The 18,407-nt window shown below is 46.4% G+C and overlaps 1 protein-coding gene across 1 annotated transcript; it reads left to right on the forward strand.

Annotated features, from left to right (window-relative positions):
• The first annotated feature begins 1,470 nt into the window (after positions 1-1,470).
• LOC116504761 lies at positions 1,471-15,486 on the forward strand. The gene is made up of 4 exons (XM_032211985.1): positions 1,471-1,578; positions 7,477-8,651; positions 11,656-11,914; positions 14,293-15,486. The coding sequence occupies exons 2-4, from the start codon at positions 7,875-7,877 to the stop codon at positions 14,973-14,975; spliced, it is 1,719 nt and encodes a 572-aa protein (XP_032067876.1). The 5' UTR covers positions 1,471-1,578; positions 7,477-7,874; the 3' UTR covers positions 14,976-15,486.
• The last annotated feature ends 2,921 nt before the right edge of the window (positions 15,487-18,407 follow it).

Genomic DNA, 18,407 nt, shown 5'->3' on the forward strand with positions numbered 1-18,407 from the left:
CAATGGGTTAAAAACCATGTACAGAAAACCTCTCCCTTCTGACGCAAAGGCAAAGACAAATATTGTGTTTGAGTTTGAACTCTGATTGCAAATATGACTACGGGTAGACCTTGACTTATGACCGTTTATTTAATGACTGTTCAAAGTTACAATGGCACTGAAAAGAGGGACTTATGAACACTTTTCACACTTGCACATTTGCAGAATCCCTATGGGCCACATGATCAAAAGTCAGATGCTTGGCAACTGACTCATATTTATAGCGTTTTGCAGAATCCTGGGTCATGTGATCCCCTCTTGCAAACTTCTGATGAGCAAAATCATTGGGAAACCAGATTTACTTAACGCCTGTGTTAGTAATTTTAACAACTGCATTGATTCATTTAATAACTGTGTCAAGAAAGGTCGTAAAGTGGAGCAAAATTCACAACAAATTTCTCACTTATCCTCATAACTTTTAGGCTGAGTTATGGTCCTAAGTCAAGGACTTCCTGTATAAAGTATTTGAAATACCTTTTGGGCAGGCAATTATGAAATCTCTTTAATTTATTTGTCATCATAACCTTAAAATCTTGGCTGTTATATGATTTTATTAAAATACTACTTCTTAATGCCATCCAGGATCCTAGAGCCATCATACTGCTGACATTTGGGTTAATTGCACTTGTTTTCATATATTTATTTTCAAATTTATATAGATGCCCATCTCACAAACAAGTGAATTCCCATGGGAGATCCCCATGAATGTCAAGAAATGCCAAAAACAAAACAAAACACCTTCCTGATTCTCACAGCATGTAGACCTAAACTGATGATGGCCTCTTGGCCCCTTGTCCTGGACCTGTTCAAGAGTCTATTGGAATTGGCAGCTATAACAAATGTGAATAAATGAATGGATGGGTAAACAAATGGATGGATAAATAAATCTCTGATGCTTTCATATGGACTGCCAAATTCAATAGCCTAAATTGCCACTTGTCATTTTGATTCCTGGAAGCAAAGCAAGACTCATTGAACAAGCACAGAATGCCTTGTCCTTCAATTGATGAGTGTGCCTGATCACAACCCATACAGACCTGATGAGGAGGCATCCTTAGATATCTTCCCCTAGTGAGTGTGTTCCTGAGCATGAGCCGAGTTCTTAGTGCAAAGCAAACGGTCTCTCAACCTGAGATCAGAAAAGCAACCTAATACAACATTTCACCCGTAAAATTAAAGCAGGCAGGGTAATTAAGCGATTTAGGACTCTATATCCGGGAATGTAAAAGAAAATTAAGTGAGTGTCGAGGGGAGCAATAAAAGCAATCCCCCTCTTTCATTCACCAAGAATCAGAAGTTCCAACTGTCTTATTCGGTTGCAAGGTGCCTTCTGAAAGAGTTAAAACCACAATGTGGCTTCGCCTAGAGTAGCCCGGAAGCGTGAGCGGCGTCGCCGGGGCGCATTTCCCTTTCCTGTCCGTGCCTCTCGGCTGGGAGGAAGTGGCAGCCGCCAAAGCCTGTCGGATTGTCTGAAGTCGAACGCTGGGCGGCGGAGGGGGGGAGGGGCGGCCCGTTTGCGGGTCTTCCGCTTGGCAGACGGTGAGTTTCGGCGAGGCGGCGAAACGGGAGGAGACTGGGTGGGACGGGCCTGCACTGCAGCGAAGGGGCGGGGGTGGGTGGGCTTCCCAACAATTCGGTGCATTCCAATTCTATAGGATGCAGAGCCCATCCTTCCCAGCTGGAGGTGATGGGATTTGTAGTCCAGCTCTCCCTTCCCTCCCCAATCCTGACAGGGCGCCGGTTAAGGTGGGCGTATTGAAAGGAGTGAAGCTCGCCCCACCCCAAAGCAAGAAAGTCCCACCCTAGTGTAACAGTGACAGAGTTTGGAAGGGGCCTTGGAGGCAATCCAGTCCAACCCCCTGCTCACGCAGGAGACGTATACTAGGGATTCGAACCGCCGATCTTTCTGATAGACAAGCTCAGCGCCCCTTCTCCAAATGCCTTGCTGGGAGTGACCCCCCCCCCCCCAATTTGTGCTACTGTTACAGCAGTAGACCAGGTTAAGAAACCAGTCTCGTGGAATTCAGGACTGCTGTTATTGTAACAGCTACATTAGGACAGAACATCACTGAAGAATAGAATAGGAATAGGGAATAGAATGGCAATATAAATATAAATACAAATAGAATAGAAATAACATAGCAATAGAACAGCATAACAATAGCAATAGAATAGCAATAGTCAAGGTGGCACAGTGGTTAGAGTGCAGTACTGCAGGCTACTTCAGCTGACTACTAGCTGCAGCTCTGCAGTTCGACTGCCACCAGGCTCAGCCGTCCATCCTTCCAAGGTGGGTAAAATGAGGACCCAGATTGTTGGGGTCAATAGGCTGACTCTATAAACTGCTTAGAGAGGGCTGTGAAAGCACTATGAAGTGGTATATAAGTAAGTGCTCTTGCTAATAGAATAGGAATAGACTGGGAAAGATTGAGGGCAAAAGAAGAAGGGGACGACAGAGAATGAGGTGGCTGGATGACGTCACCGAAGCAGAAGGCGTGAGCTTAAATGGGCTCCAGAGGATGGTAGAGGACAGGAAGGCCTGGAGGAATGTCGTCCATGGGGTCGCAATGGGTCAGACACGACTTCGCAATTAACAACAACAACAGCAGCAGGAATAGACTAGAAATAGCAAAGCAATAGATTTAAAAACAATAGAATAGCATAGAAATAGAGTAGCGATAGCAATAGAATAGCAATAGAAGGATCCTAGCAATAGAATACAGGTAGTCTTCAACTTAGGGCCACTCAAAATATATGTTGCTAAGAGAGAGGTTTAAGTGTAATTTTGCCCTGTTTCACGATATTTCTTGCTTGCAATGTTTGTTAAGTGAATCACTGCAGTTGTTAAATCAGTAACACCATTATTAAGTGAAACTAGGGTTTCCCCATTGACTTTGCTTGACAGGTGGTTGCAAAAGGGGATCCCATGACCTCAGGACACTACAACGATCGTAAATGTGGATCAGTTGTCAAGCATCCGTATATAAATCACGTGACCCAGGGTTGGCTGCAGGGATCATAAGTGTGAAAAATGGTCATGTCACACTTTTCCGTGCCATTTATCACTAAGGGAACTATTGTAAGTCGAGGACTATCTGTAGCATAACAATAGAATAGAATTAGAATAGAATCCTTTATTAGAAGAAATGATGAAGACGATGATAACGATCCTCTTGGCTGTTGTGTATTTTTTTTTTTGACTTTATGATGGGAATCGAGTGACAGATTGTTTACTGCCCAGAGTCCCTTGCAGAGGTTGGAGACATGCAAATGGAATGCATGAATAAATAAATTGGTTTTATAGGGATGCTCATCTCACACATGAAACTCGAAGTGTCTTATAATAAAATAGATAAAATGCAGAATATACCAATAAAAGACATGGCAGCCCGGCCTGCTATATCTTCGTCTGTCTGTTGGCTAGCCAGTTTTAGCACGCTGTCATATGAGCAATGTAATAAAAGCAGAAGTGGTTGGGTGACAAGAAGAGAGGAAATAATATGCGAGGTACAAAGGAAATATGCGGGGTACAAAGGAAAGGCAAGATAACGTTACCTTTGCCTGCACAGACCAACATCAAGATTATGCAATGATGCTATTGCCTAAAGCCAATTAGCAGCCAAATAAGGAGAAATCACTATTTCTTTACAGTTGATTGTTCCACTTTGCAGAAATACTGCAGGAGTTCTGACCGTTGCTCTTTTTTCCATTTCTGTGAGTAGGCAGTGGGGTACCCCAGGGTTCTGTCTTAGTCCCAGGACTCTTCAACAGCTTCATAAACGGTTTAGATGAAGCAATAGAAGGGTTATTTATCAAATTTGCAGATATCAAGCTGGGGAGGAAAGAGCCAACATAATTTAGATAGGCTTAAGCTCTAAAAAATATATATTGACAGACTTGAACACGGGTATCTATCCAACAAAATGCGATTTGGTGTTGAGAAAAGGAAGGTTTTACACTTAGGCAAGAAAAACCAAATGCATTGATATAGAATAGGAAGTACCTGACTCAACAGCAATAACTGAGAGGGATCTAGGAGTCGTTGTTGTTGTTGTTAGTTGGGAAGTCATGCCTGACCCATCGTGACCCCATGGACAACATTCCTCCAGGCCTTCCTGCCCTCTACCACCCTCTGGAGTCCATTTAAGCTCACGCCTTCTGCTTTGGTGACTCCATCCAGCCACCTCATTCTCTGTCGTCCCCTTCTTCTTTTGCACTCAATTTTTCCCAGCATGAGGCTCTTCTCCAGTGAGTCCTTCCTTCTCATTAGGTGGCCAAAGTATTTGAGTTTCCTCTTCAGGATCCGGCCTTCTAAAGAGCAGTCAGGGTTGATCTCCTCTAGGACTGACCGGTTGGATCACCTTGCAGTCCAAGGGACTCGCAGGAATCTTCTCCATAGTTCAAAGGCCTCAGTTCTTTGGTGCTCAGCCTTCACAGCCATACATTGCAACTGGGGAAACCATAGCCTGACTATACACACTTTTGTTGGGTGATGTCTCTGCTTTTTAGTATTGCCTAGTGGATAGCCACTTAAATATGAGCCAGCAGTGTGTTGCAGTTGCCAAAAAAAGCCGTAGGCTGCATCAACAGAGAGAGAGAGAGTATCGAGATCATGTGGTTATAGTACTGTTTTACACTGCTTTGGTAAAGTCACTTTTGGAATACTTCATTCAGTTTCAATCACTATGACACAAAAGATGTTGAATCTCTAGAAAGAGAAGATGATTAGGGGACTGGAAGCTAAAACATAACAATGGTGGTCTTCCAATACAGGTAGTGCTCGATTTACGGCCACAAAGGAGGTCAACATTTCTGTTACTAAGCGAGACAGTTAAGTGATCCCCCCCCCCACATTTTATGACCTTTCTTGCCACAGTTGTTAAGTGAATCCCTGCAATTGATGATGACAGTTTTTTTAAAAGCATCTGACTTCCCCATTGACTTTGCTTATCAAAAGTTTGCACATGACTTTGGGACACCGCAATGGTCATAAGTAGGAAGCAGTTGCCCAGCCTCTGAATTTTGATCACATGATCACGGGGATGCTACAAGTGTAAAAAAATGGTCCCAAGTCACTTTTTTTTTCAGTGCAGTTTGTAAGTTTGAACAGTCACTAAATGAACTGTGGTAAGACAAGGACTACCCTGTATGTGAGAGATTTATCACAAAGAAGAGGAGGGAGACCTATGTTCCAAACCACCTGAGGGCAAGACAAACACTCATAGATGGAAACATATCAACGAGAGAACCAACCTAGAATTAAAGAGATATTTCCTATCAGCGAGAACAATTAATCAGTGGCACAGCTTACCTTTAGAAGTTGTGGGTGCTCCATCACTGGAGGCTTTTAAGACAACCATTTTCCTGTAGTGATATATGGTGTCAGTGTTCCAAGTATCGTGTAGAATTAAATCAGAGTCCAAGGCAAAACGATCCTTAAAGTTCCAATTTAATAAAGTAGACATCTTAGCACATCTGTGTTAATCCCAATTCTGGAAATGACATCAGAATTCCACCCAGTTAAAAGTTCATGATCTTGACCCCACACCCACAATCCATCACATGGTCCAATCTTCTTCTTCCACGCTGGCATCCACACCCAGCTGCTTCTGGTCAGGTGTAAAAGTGTGGAGACAAAAGATGACCTTGCCTTCTAGAAAAGAATGAAAACAATACATTCCACAATCCTACTCCTGTCTATTCCCCCCTCCCATCAACTATACTAATGAAACAGCATAATGAAATAAGAGAAAGTGCGGCAGGCCAAAATTCTAAAAGGAATATAATTGCAGGGCTGACATATGGTCTCCTGCTTGAACTAGAAGGTTTGTACTAGAAGGCCTCAAAGGTCTCTTCCATATGTTCTCTTTTGGCACCTATCCCAATCATTCTTTCTTATGAGGTTAACCGCCACCTGGCACACTCTGCTACCCCCCCCTTTCTGATACTATCTACTTCCTTTCACAATTTCCTTTTGTTCTTTTATGTCATCTTTGGGTACATACTGTTCTTGTCTCCTTTCCACAAGTTGCTTCTGCAGTTGATCTTCAGTTATGACTCCCCAGGGTGAGAGAAATGCATTTCCTGGGTACACAGTGAAGACTTTTCCTGACCTCAGATAACCATGTGTTTTGCTGATCAAGACAAGCCTATATAGTAGAATACAATAGAATAACAGAGTTAGAAGGGACCTCGGGGGTCTTCTAGTCCAACCCCCTGCTTCGGCAGGAAATCCTATACTGTTTCAGACAAATGGTTATCCAGTCTCTTCTTAAAAATTTCCAGTGTTGGGGCATTCACAACTTCTGGAGGCAAACTGTTCCACTGATTAATTGTTCTAACTGTCAGGAAATTTCTCCTCAGTTCTAAGTTGCTTCTCTCCTTGATTAGTTTCCACCCATTGCTTCTTACCTTGCCCTCAGGTGTTTTGGAGATTAGCTTGACTCCCTCTTCTTTGTGGCAACCTCTGAGATACTGGAACACAGTTATCATGTCTCCCCTAGTCCTTCTTTTCATTAAAGTAAAGGTAAAGGTTCCCCTCACACATTTGTGCTAGTTGTTCCTGACTCTAGGGGGCAGTGCTCATCTCTGTTTCAAAGCTGAAGAGCCAGCGCTGTCTGAAGATGCCTCCGTGGTCATCTGGCCGGCATGACTAAATGCCGAAGGCGCACGGAACACTGTTACCTTCCCACCAAAGGTGGTCCCTATTTTTTCTACTTGCATTTTTACATGCTTTCGAACCGTTAGGGGCCGCCAAACTGCCGACCTTTCTGATCGACAAACTCAGTGTCTTAGCCACTGAGCCACTGCGTTAAAGTAGACATATCCAATTCCAGCAACTGTTTTTTATATGTTTTAGCCTCCAGTCCCCCTAATCCTCTTTGTTGCTCTTCTCTGCACTCTTTCTACAATCTCAACATCTTATTTATGTTGTGGTGACCAAAACCGGATGCAGTATTCCAAGTGTGGCTTACCCCAAGGTATTATCAAGTGGTATTCACATGATCTTGATTCTATCCCTCTGTTAATTCTGTAGCCAACATGGGATTGAAGAATACTATTTTAAACCAAACATGAGTTTAAATCAATATTTTTAAATGTTTAAAGACTGGAGAGTCATTTGTCTGGAACAGTATAGGGTCTCCTGTAGAGCAGGGGGTTGGGTTGGACTAGAAGACCTCCCAAGTCCCTTCCAGCTCTTGTTATTCTGTTATTCCTTCCCTAAGATTAGGAAGCAGTTGCATGGGGCAACTACACAAACATGCTAAAAGTTGCATCTGCTTTAGCTGGTTCCTGTTAAACATTTCACCCTTCAAGAGTCCAGATGGCTAAACAATCCTCATCTCTATCTCTTTCTGGAATGGTGGGATGGAAGCAGCTGAATTAAATCATGAATTAGTAATAACAGCCTTTTCTCCAACATTTTATGTCTCTTAGGTTTTTAGGGAGCCAGAAATCTCCACGGGCCGCCGCTACTTCTCATGGTGATCATGAGCTCCTGCCTGGGAACGATGCTTTCTGTTTTGACCCAGCCATCGATGCCCTGGCTGCTTCTGTCGTAGGGCAAGCGGCAAGGCTGAAAGGCAGCCCTTGAGTTCGGGGGTCCGATTGCTTTTCCCGCTTTGAGAGGGCGGAGGGGGTGGGTGAGCCTGAGCTGCTCCCCCTCCCCTCCCTTACACAAGGAACCCATAGGCAAAATCTTCTCCGTGCCCTGCAGTTCTCACTGCACTCCCCGCTGGCCGCCGGGCAGGGCCAGCCATCCTCCCTGCCAGGGCCCCAGGGCCTCACCTCGCTCATCCCGAGGTGAGACGCGGGCCTCCCTTGCGGGGGACAAAATGGCATCGGGGAGAGGGGAAACCACTGCCCTTCACCTCCAGCTGCAGGGGGCTGCCAAGCCGAGCCCACAGCCGGCCTTGAAGAGGGAGGACACAGTCGCGGAAGAGATGGGGCGGGGCGGAGTCACGCGCTTCCTTCAGATCGGCTCCACCCGGGAGTTCTTATCCGGAGAGGCTTCGTGCCATGTCAAACAGGAGCCGGATGAATTATTGCCGCCCCATCACTGGGCTCCCCCCAGGCGGCAGTTTTCTCCATCAGGGTGGAGAAACCCAGCTCTAGCCAAACCCCTGACGTGGGACAATAGCTCTTTCCAGGCCCCATACGAGGCTCTGCCCAACCCGAGCCACTGGCCCTCGGGAGGATGGGGAGGCGAGACTTTGGCCAGCCTGAGCAGGGGGACTCAAACGGTCTATAGCAGCCAGGAGCACCGAGAACAGAGGAGCTACGGGGGCATCAAGGAAGAGCCTCCGAACGAAAGGACGGCCAGTGGGGAGATCCGGCGCCAGCGTTTCCGGCGGCATCGCTACCAAGTGGCCGAGGGCCCCCGCGAAGCCTGTCGGCAGCTGCAGGAGCTTTGCCACGAGTGGCTCCAGCCAGAGAGACACAGCAAAGAGCAGATCCTGGAGTTGCTGATCCTGGAGCAATTCCTGACCATCCTCCCCCAGGAGATGCAGAGTTGGGTCCGGGAACGGGGCCCAGAGACCTGCAGCCAAGCAGTGGCCTTTTCGGAAGAGTTCTTGGTGCGGCACAGAGAGACCCAAAGGAAAGAGCCACAGGTAACCAACATGGCCCTATTGTCTACCTGCTCATAAACCATCGTTGTTCCTTGGGTAGATTAACAGAGTTGGAAGGGATCTTGAAGGTCAACTAGTCCAACTGCCCCCCGCTCAAGCATTTTTGACATATGGCAGTCCAATCTCTTCTTCAAAGCTTCCAGTGATGAAGCTCCCACAACGTCTGAAGTTGTGGGAGTTGTTCCATTGGTTGTTCCATCAGGAGTTGTTCCTCATGTTCCATTGGTTGTTTGTTCTTACAGTCAGAAAATTTCACCTTATTTCCAGGTTGAATCTCTCCTTGCTCAGTTTCCATCCATTGTTCCTTGTGTGGCCTTCAGGTGCTTTGGAAAATAGCTTGACCCCCTCCTCTCTGTGGCAGCCCCTCAAATATTGGAAGACTGCTATTTATGCCTCCCCTGGTCCTTCTCTTCACTCTTGAGCCTGTCTTCTAGGGTGTTAGCGATTCCTTCCAGCTTAGTATCATCTGCAAATTTGGTAAATTCCCCTTCTATTCCCTCATCTAAGTCATTTAAGGAGATATTGAAGAGTCCTGGGCCTAAGACAGAACCTTGTGATACCCCACTGCTTACTTCTCTCCATGTAGAGACTTTAAGGACTACTCATTGAGTACGGTTTGTCAGCCAGTTGCGAATCCATCTGGTGGTGAAGCTATCTTTCCCACTTTTTTTCCTAGCTTACGAACAGAGACCCCTCCCCACCACTTTTTTGGGCACCAGGGACCGCTTCCATGGAGAGAGGCCCTGTTTTTAATATGCTGCCTAAATCCCGTGGATGGGGTTTTGCTTGTTTGTGCGGCCCGGTTTCTAGCATGCCGGTGCCAATCTGTAGACCGGACAGTTAGGGACCCTTGATGTAAAATATGGAAACCACAACAAGCAATGAAACTGTGAACAGAGGATGCCAGGAGTGAAATAGATATAGTGATTAACCATTAGCAAGTCGTCCTTGACTTATGAGCAGTTTCTTGGCAACCATTGAAAGGTATGACAGATACCACAGTGTTCCAAGTATCATGCAGAATTAAATCAGAGTCCAAGGCAAAGCGATCCTTAAAGTTCCAATTTAATAAGTCATCCATCTGTGGAATCCCAATTCTGGAAGTTACCTAAGATTCCCACCCAGTTGAAAGTTCATGATCTTGTCCCCATACCCACAAATCCATCACTTTGTCCAATCTTCTTCTTCCACACTGGCATCTCCGCCCAGGTGCTTCCGGTCAGGTGCAGAGGTGCGGAGGCAAAAGATGACCTTGGGCTTCTAGAAAAGAATGACAACAACACATTCCACAATTCTACTCCTTTCTATTCCCCCCTCCCAACTACTACACTAATGAAAGAGCATAATGAAATAAGAGAGTGTGTGGCAGGCCAAAGATCCTAAAAGGGATATAACTGCAGGCCTGACAACAGCCTGATTATAAAAGTTCTGATGGCCACGCCCCTCCCCGTCCCCCCATAACACATGACTGCCTTTTGGACCCTTGGCAACCAGCCTCCCTTATGGCTATTTGCAGCATCCACAATTTGTGATGGCGTTTGCTTCTGTTTTTCAGCCAAAATGCCCCCATAGCGATCAATGGGTTTGCGTAATGATCGTGGTGTTCAGTTAATGACCAGAGTCACTTAACGACCACCACAAAAAGCGGTCGTAAATGGCAGGCACCATTACGGTTGCAGGTTCGAGGACTTGCCTGTATCTTAAAGCAGGATCAAACTAATTTGTGGAAGTGAAGATAATTGAAGAGAGAGTGGGTGTATATTTTATTTAGTTATTAACAAGCATCTAGAAGCGTAGCAACGATTAAAAGGCCTGGAGACTAAAACATAGGGAGAATGGTTGCAGGGTTTGGATTTGACTAGTCTAGAGAAAAGAAGAATTAGGGGTGACATGATAACAGTATTTCAGTATTTGAGGGGCTGCCACAACAAAGAGAGGGGGGATCAACCTATTCCACAAAGCATCTGAAAGCAGAACAAGAAACAACGGATGGAAACTAATGGAGGAGACAAGCAACCTGGAATTGAGGAGAAAATTCCTGACAGTGAAGACAATAAACTAGTGGAACATCTTGCATCCAGAAGTGGTGGGTGCTTCATCACTGGAGGTTTTAAGAGACTGGACGTGTCACGGCGGCCTCTCTCACTAACCAAGAAAGAAACCACTCAACTCCATTTTGCAGAATTAAGAGTACTTTCACTGGTCATGAGTAGATAGCAGCTAAGCAAAGCAAGATCTGAGGCAAAAGCGCACATAATCATAGATATCAATACGTGACCCAACTCCCTCCCCCTGTTAACCCCATCCCATAGGGAGACAACTTCAAAAAACATCATCAGGTTGGTATGCTGGACAGTTGGCCTTGGTGGCAAATCCTCCATCTGCACATGCACAGTAGATGGTGTGAACACTCCCTTTTCACAGTCACTCCTGCACTGAATACTTTCCCACCCAAATACCATGCACCCTGTCCCCATTTCAATGACAGCTGAAAGCAAGCAGCAAAACAGAGGCTGACAGGACGGCTGCTTGTCTTAAATGGTATATTATAGGATCTCCTAGTCTGAGCAGGGGGTTGGAATAGAAGACCTCCAAGGTCCCTCCCAGCTCGATTCTGATTCTGATTCTGATTCTGTTTTCCAAAGCATCAGAAAGCAAGACAAGAAGCAACGGGGGGGGGGGGGGACTAATCATGGAGAGAAGCATTCTAGAACCAAGGAGAAACTGCCTAACAGTGAGGACAATCAACCAGTAGAACAGTTTTGCCTATGGGTGCTTCATCACTGGAGGCGTTTTAAGAAGAGACTGGGTAGACACTTGTCTCAATTGGTATAGGGTCTCCTGCTTGAGCAGGGGCTGGACTAGAAGACCTCTAAGATTCCTTCTAGCTCTATTCTGATTGATTGATACAAAATCCAGGTCCCTCAGGGCAGATTTCCCCAAGATAGAAACAAGCCGGAATTAACCTCCCTGTTGTCATTTTCAGGTGATGTGGTCTTTCGAGGACTTGATGTTGAACCCTACCCGGCCACCACCTGTCCAGTATTCTGTCATGACACAGGTCCATTACCCCACAGTGGCATTGCCCATGCAGTACCCACCCTTGGCACCACAGTCCCAGTACCCTGCCATCGGACAGCCGGCCCCCCATCCCATTGTGGTGGAGCGAATGCCAACCCACGCTCGGCAGAGGACGCTTGGCAGGAAGTCCGCGGCAGACGATGGTGCCACCCTCCGCCCTTACGGTAAGTTGATCTTCCAGGGGAGACAGAGCTCCCTCTACTGGTGGGACTCCACCTTCCATAACTTCCCTCAGGTGATGTGTGCCAGCTGAGAGTCTTGGGGTTGGAGCTCCATCTTTCCAAAGAACAGCAGGAATGTCTAAAACAGGAAAATTAATCTTTTGGGGTCTTTGAATAGATCTAGTTCTCATTCGGTCTTTAAAAATTAGCTTTTTAAGAAGTGGTTTTCTATCTTGGCTGTAAAAGGGAAGAAACCACCGCAGGTAGTCTTCGACTTAACAACAGTTCCGTTTGATGACCATTCAAAATTATAACAGCACTGAAAAAAAATGATTTCTGACCGGTTTTCACACTTAATGACTGTTGTAGCCTCCCCATGCTCACATGATCAAAATTCAGACACTTGGCAACTGACTCACATTTCTGACGGTTGCAGTGTCCCGGGATCACATCATCTGACAAGCAGAGTCAATGGGGAAGCCAGATTCATTTCACGACAGTTTGACCAATTGAACAACTGTAGCGATCCACTTCACCACTGAGGCCAGAAAAGTCATAAAATGGGACCAACTCGTTTAACAGATGTTTCACTCAGCACTCAGTTTGGGCTCCACTGCGGTCATTAAGTCGAGAACTAGCTGTAAGTCCACGTTCAGTAGGAAAGCACCCCTACGAAGATTACTGGTTGCTTTCTGGGAAGAGGTGATTCATGCAATTTTCTTACATCCTCAGCGTGAAATCGTGAAAAATCTTATGCAGGAATGCCATTTCCTCATTTTTGTTGCTTAACATCCTACTCGTGAAGATTCACAGGGTCTTTCCCACCTTTTGACCCTGTTAAAATAATCAGCGGTCAAGTGAGGCCTCTCTCCAATGTACCATTCTTTTTCTGTGTTTCAAGGAAGCTTTTCTCTCCCTCCCTCATTTTTTTTTGGTGGTGGTGGGTCTGTTGGCTATACCTACAACAACATGTCCCAAAGGTGCTTTTTCCAGAGGCAATTCGACCTTCTGGTTTTTCTTTGAAGATGTTTCACTTCTCACCCTCAGAGCTGGCCGGAGTCCTTCGGGAGTGGGCGGCATACAAAACTAATAAACAACAAGAAGCTTCTTGGATGAGAATCGAAACATCTTTAGAGAAAAAGTTGCCTCTTGAAAAAAACAGCACCTTTGGGATATCGACACTAGGTGTTTTTGAGCTCCTTGGAAGGTGAACCACCCCACAGGAGGCATCTCCCAAGGGGTCCCAGTGTTCGGCTTTTGAACTACACAACCCAACATTGCTTTATTTTTTAAATAATTTTTTAGGGTGTGGGACGTGATGGCTCAGTGACTAAGATGCAGAGCTTGTTGATCAGAAAGGTCAGCAGCTGGACGGCTCGAATCCCTCGCGTTGCGTAACGGAATGAGCTCCTATGACTTGTCCCAGCTTCTGCCAACCTAGCAATTCAAAAGCATGTAAAAATTCAAGTAGAAAAATAGGGACTACCTTTGGTGGGGAAGGTAACAACGTTTCCTGCTCCTCCGGCATTTAGTCATGCTGGCCACATGACCATGGAGATGTCTTTGGACAGCGCTGGCTCTTCGGCTTTGAAACGGAGATGAGCATCAGCCCCCTAGAGTGGGGAACGACTAGCACATACACCATATTGCCAAAAGTATTTGCTCACCTGCCTTTTCTCGCATATGAACTTACTGTAAGTGACATCCGATTCCTAATCCATAGGGTTCAATATGACGTCAGTCCACCCTTTGCAGCTATAACAGCTTCAACTCTTTCTGGGAAGGCTGTCCACAGGGTTCAGGAGTGTGTTGATGGGAATTTTTGACCATTCTTCCATTTGTGAGGTCGCACACTGATGTTGGACGAGTTTACGTGGCCTACTACTTGGTGGCTGAGTTGCCGTCGTTCCCAAACACTTCCACGTTCTTATAATACAGCTGACAGTCGACTGTGGAATATTTAGGAGTGAGGAACTTTCACAACTGGATTTGTTGCACAGGTGGCATCCTATCACAGTTCCACGCTAGAAGTCACTGAGCTCCTGAGAGCGACCCATTCTTTCACAAATGTTTGTAAAAACAGTCTGCATGCCTAGGTACTTGATTTTATACACCTGTGGCCATGGAAGTGATTGGATCACCTGATTCTGATTATTTGGATGGGCGAGCGAATACTTTTGGCAATATAGTATATGTGCAAAGGGAATCTTTACCTTTACTTTTAAGAGAGGAACAATTTCCACGGCTATAAATCTTAGGTCTCCAGCAAAAATCTAATAGTTTCCCTCCCCACTCCCCTTCTGCATCTTCCACCTATCTCTCCCTCCCTCCCGCCCTCCCTCCCTCCCTCCCCCACCCCAATCCCAACCCTTCCCCCTCAGGCCCCATCCAGGAGTTCCGGAGGCCCCTCACCAACGCCGAACGGATGAGGAACCGGAGGATGAGGAACCGGAAGCAGCGCTTGGAGACCAGCATGCAGCTGGTGGAGTCGGCCTCCCGGGCCCCCTCCATGTTGTTGGACGCCATGCGAGGCCTGCACTGTCACGACCTGAAGGCCTTTGACATGGCCAGGCAGGAGGAAAGGCAGCACCGCAAGCAGGAACGGCGGCAGGATCGAGCCACGGCGCAGCTGATGGTCGACGCCATCAAACGCTCCCACAGCGACCTGGGGGAGTTCCTGGGAAGGCAGACTTCTGCCATGGCTGCCATCGCGGAGGTCTTTGCGGGCCAGAAGTCACCTGCCCAGAGCACTCACGCCAATCACAGCTCTTACACAGCGTCCGGCCACCCACCCTGGGGCCCTCCGGAGCCTGGAGCGCCAGTGCCGTCCGGCCATGTCCCTGGCATGCCTTCCGAGCCGGTAACCGATCCAGTCATTCCCTGCCCGGTGCCTCCAGTGGCCCTGCCTGGTGGCAGCGGTGACCCCGTCCTGGAGCCGTCTCCCACCGATGGACCAAGCGAGGCTGTTGCGCCCGACTCCCCAAAGCCTTCCACTTCTGATGCCACTTCCCGGGGTCTTGAGGCCAGGCCCAGCAGGGGCACCAAAAGGAAGGCGTGGGACTGAAAAAACCGAAACAATCGCATAGTTTTTTTTTAGGCCAGTTTCATTTCCAGTGGCCACCCTGGCAAATCCCACTAGGTCTCCCTGCCCCCCTAGTTTGTTAGGAGGACAGCCCATCTTATCTATGCATAAGGAAGCACAAGGCAAAGCTTTAGGCCCATAGGAAGGATTGCTGCCGGGTTCCAAGCCCATGTGGTTGCAGATTATAAAAGAGAGAAAGCAGCAGAGAGCCTGATCTGTCGGAGGTGGATTCGGAGTGCAACTTTGGGGAAAGTTGCCTCTCCCCATCTGCAAAATAGTAATAACCCACGTTTACATAGTCACTTAAAAACAGAAACTCTAAAGGTCATTTTACTTGTCTGGTAATTAAAAGATGGAGGTGGAAATTGTAAGCTCTTCAAATGACCATAAGGGGCGCTATTCGTCTTCCCATTTCTCAAGTTACAATTTATTTATTGTATTTATTGTATATATGTATGCACACACACCAGTGGTGGGTTTCAATTTTTTTTAGAACCTCTTCTGTAGGTGTCGCCTGCTTTGTGGGAGTGGCTTACTGGCCATGTGACTGGGTGGGAGTGGCTTGCCAGCCATGTGACTGGGTGGGCATGGCCAACTTGTAAAATGTGGTGAATCTCAATAACACTCTTGCTTAGCAACCAAAATGTTGGCTCAGAAACTCTGGCATTTGAAGCACACAAGTTGTAAAGCTGTCAAGTTACAAGACCCCTGCACCCCTAACCCTTTAGAAAAAAACCCCCAGGGGTGTTCAAACTTGACAGCTTTAAGATTTGTGGACTTCAACTCCCAGAATTCCTCCTCCAGTCATGTTGGCTCAGGAACTCTGGCATTGAAGTGTGTAAGTCTTAAAACTCTCAAGTTACAAGACCCTTGCACCCCTAACCCTTTAGGAAAAAACCCCCAGGGGTGTTCAAACTTGACAGCTTTAAGACGTGTGGACTTCAACTCCCAGAATTCCTCTTCTTGCTCTTCATCTTGATGATGTGTGCGGATGTGCGGGGGGGGAGGGAGCTGGAACCAGTTTTAAACGGCACTGTAGATTTGTGGAACCTCTTCTATAGAAGAGGTTAGAATTGGCAGGAACCCACTCCTGACACACACACACCAGAGGTGGTATTCTGCTGGTTCAGACCTATTCGCCTGAACCGGTAGCAGAAATTGCAGGTGGCTCTGCCCACCTGCCCAGCTCTATGGCATCCCATTTTTTTTCTGCCAAAAGTGAGCCTGCATACTCACATGTGCAAATCAGTCAGGGAAGGTAAGCGTATACCACCCCTGACACACACACGTATACTGTCTAAGAATAGTGAAGAACCAAGTTGGTTTCAAGAATCAAAACACAGGCTTGAAAAGTTAAAATAGTGATAGAGGGTATGTGTGTGTGTGGGGGGGAATATAGTGTTTACCGAGCTGCTGTTTCGAGTAAGATCCTTTTATACCCATTTTGCAGATGGGAGGGACGGGGTGAGGCTGAGGATATGAGGTGTGCCAAATGTTTTCACATCTGGAATTTAGAAAGGTCCCCTCCCGACCTCAAAAGTGTTGGTTCTGACTTCATGGTGAGATCCTTGTAACCTCTGGAATAATCTCCCACATTTCTGGGAGATCATAAAATCAGGCTGGATTTCTGAAAACATTTAACCTTCTTCTCCCAAGTGTCAGTTGCGTTGGACTGTTTTTTTTTTTTTCAAATTCTACTACTTTAAAAAAAAAAGTGCACTGTTGTTTGGTTCCCTGCCTTGTTTTTACCGTGCTTTTGCTGAGAAATTAGGATTTTCCCTCCATTTCAAAAAATAAAATAAAAAATCCAGTAAACTGAACATTAACCATAGCACTACCGTATTTCCCCCAAAATAAGACAGGGTTAGGGTTAGACAGGGTCTTATTTTCTTTTGACCCCTAAAATAAGCTCTTGGCCTTATTTTCGAGGAGGTCTTATTTTTTAGGTGTAGGAGGTGGCGAGCATGGTCACCTCATGGTGCTGTGTTGCAATATTTTCGGGGAGGACTTATTTTAGCGCCTGCACTCAAAAGCCCAATTGGGCTTATTATCTGGGGAGGTCTTATTTTCAGGGAAACAGGGTAGCAATAGCATTTACACTTACATACCACTTTATAGTGCTTTTACAGCCCTTTCTAAGCAATTTACAGAGTCAGCATGCTGTCCCCAACAATCTGGGTCCTCATTTTACCCACCTTGGAAGGATGGAAGGCTGAGTCAACTTTCAGCCTGGTGAAATTCAATCTGCCAAACTGCAGCTAGCAGTCAGCTGAAGTGGCCTGCAGTACTGCACTCTAACCACTGCACCATCTTGTTGCCTTGATTCTGGATATTGTATTTTAGACCTGTTGAAACAGAAGGCCAGAGAACCACGAGTTTCCCTTGTCTGTTTCTTGTTTGTGTGTTCGTTGTTGTTTTTAAAACCATTTTGTCCCCAATGCGCTGGGTAGAAAGGCTTAAAATGGAGCTGGAGATTATGGCAAGGCCCATAATTTTCTGCTCTGAAATGACTTTTGGCGTTGCAGATGAAGTCCCGCTTAGCATAGGAAGCAATTAAGTTGGGGAATGAACAGCTGGGCTGGATCAAGGAGCCCAAATCATAATTCCAGCTGCATCTGAGGGTTGTATCCAATTTCCTGCTCTTAGTGCTCCTTAGTTAGCTACCTGTAACACCTGCTGGAGTGTCCATGTTCATATGTGCAAATAAATAAAATTACGGTAGATGTCCCAGGCTGCCCCTTTGCCTCTGTAATGTGGTTGTCCCCTTTGAGGCATCTAAACACCAACGTTTGCCCTCCCACCCAATGCCGGTCGCCTGTTCTCAAAGCAACAGGGAAAGGGGGGGAAAATTTCATTGGTAGCAGAGGGAGGAAGTTGGATTCTAGTGGCTCGGGCAGGTTGAACTGCCTAAACCTGGATTCATGTTTTCCAAAGCAGCAAATGTCCCATTTTAGCCTTTAAGTGGAAGAGGAGGAGTTACTGAGTTCCATGGAGAATACCAGCATTTGAGGAAGGAAACCACCCGGAGTGGTACATTCCTAAATTAGGTGCAGGGTTATGCAACCTTGGCAGCTTTAAGACTTGTGGACTTCAACTCCCAGAATGCCCCAGCCAGCCATGAATCTGCCATTCTTCAAGGGAAGGGGGGGGGAGTCTATATTTCCTCTAGACTTGTCTATCCTTCTTTCCTATATATCCTGTACCATGTAATTAACTGCTTTATAACTTCTAGCCTGGCGCCTAGAGGCCTGGCACTTCCTCACCTTTCGGGCAATGGGTGGGGAGGGAGGGCCACGTGGACTGCATCGCTCGGAAGCAAGCCTGAGAAAATCTTATCATTTTTCCAGAGTGTCCCTTACAAAAAACAAACAAACATCTTCACACCTGCGGATTGGCCAAATCCACATCAGATGG

This window comes from Thamnophis elegans, chromosome 2 (assembly GCF_009769535.1).
Source record: "Thamnophis elegans isolate rThaEle1 chromosome 2, rThaEle1.pri, whole genome shotgun sequence".
Taxonomy (NCBI): Eukaryota; Metazoa; Chordata; class Lepidosauria; order Squamata; family Colubridae; genus Thamnophis; species Thamnophis elegans.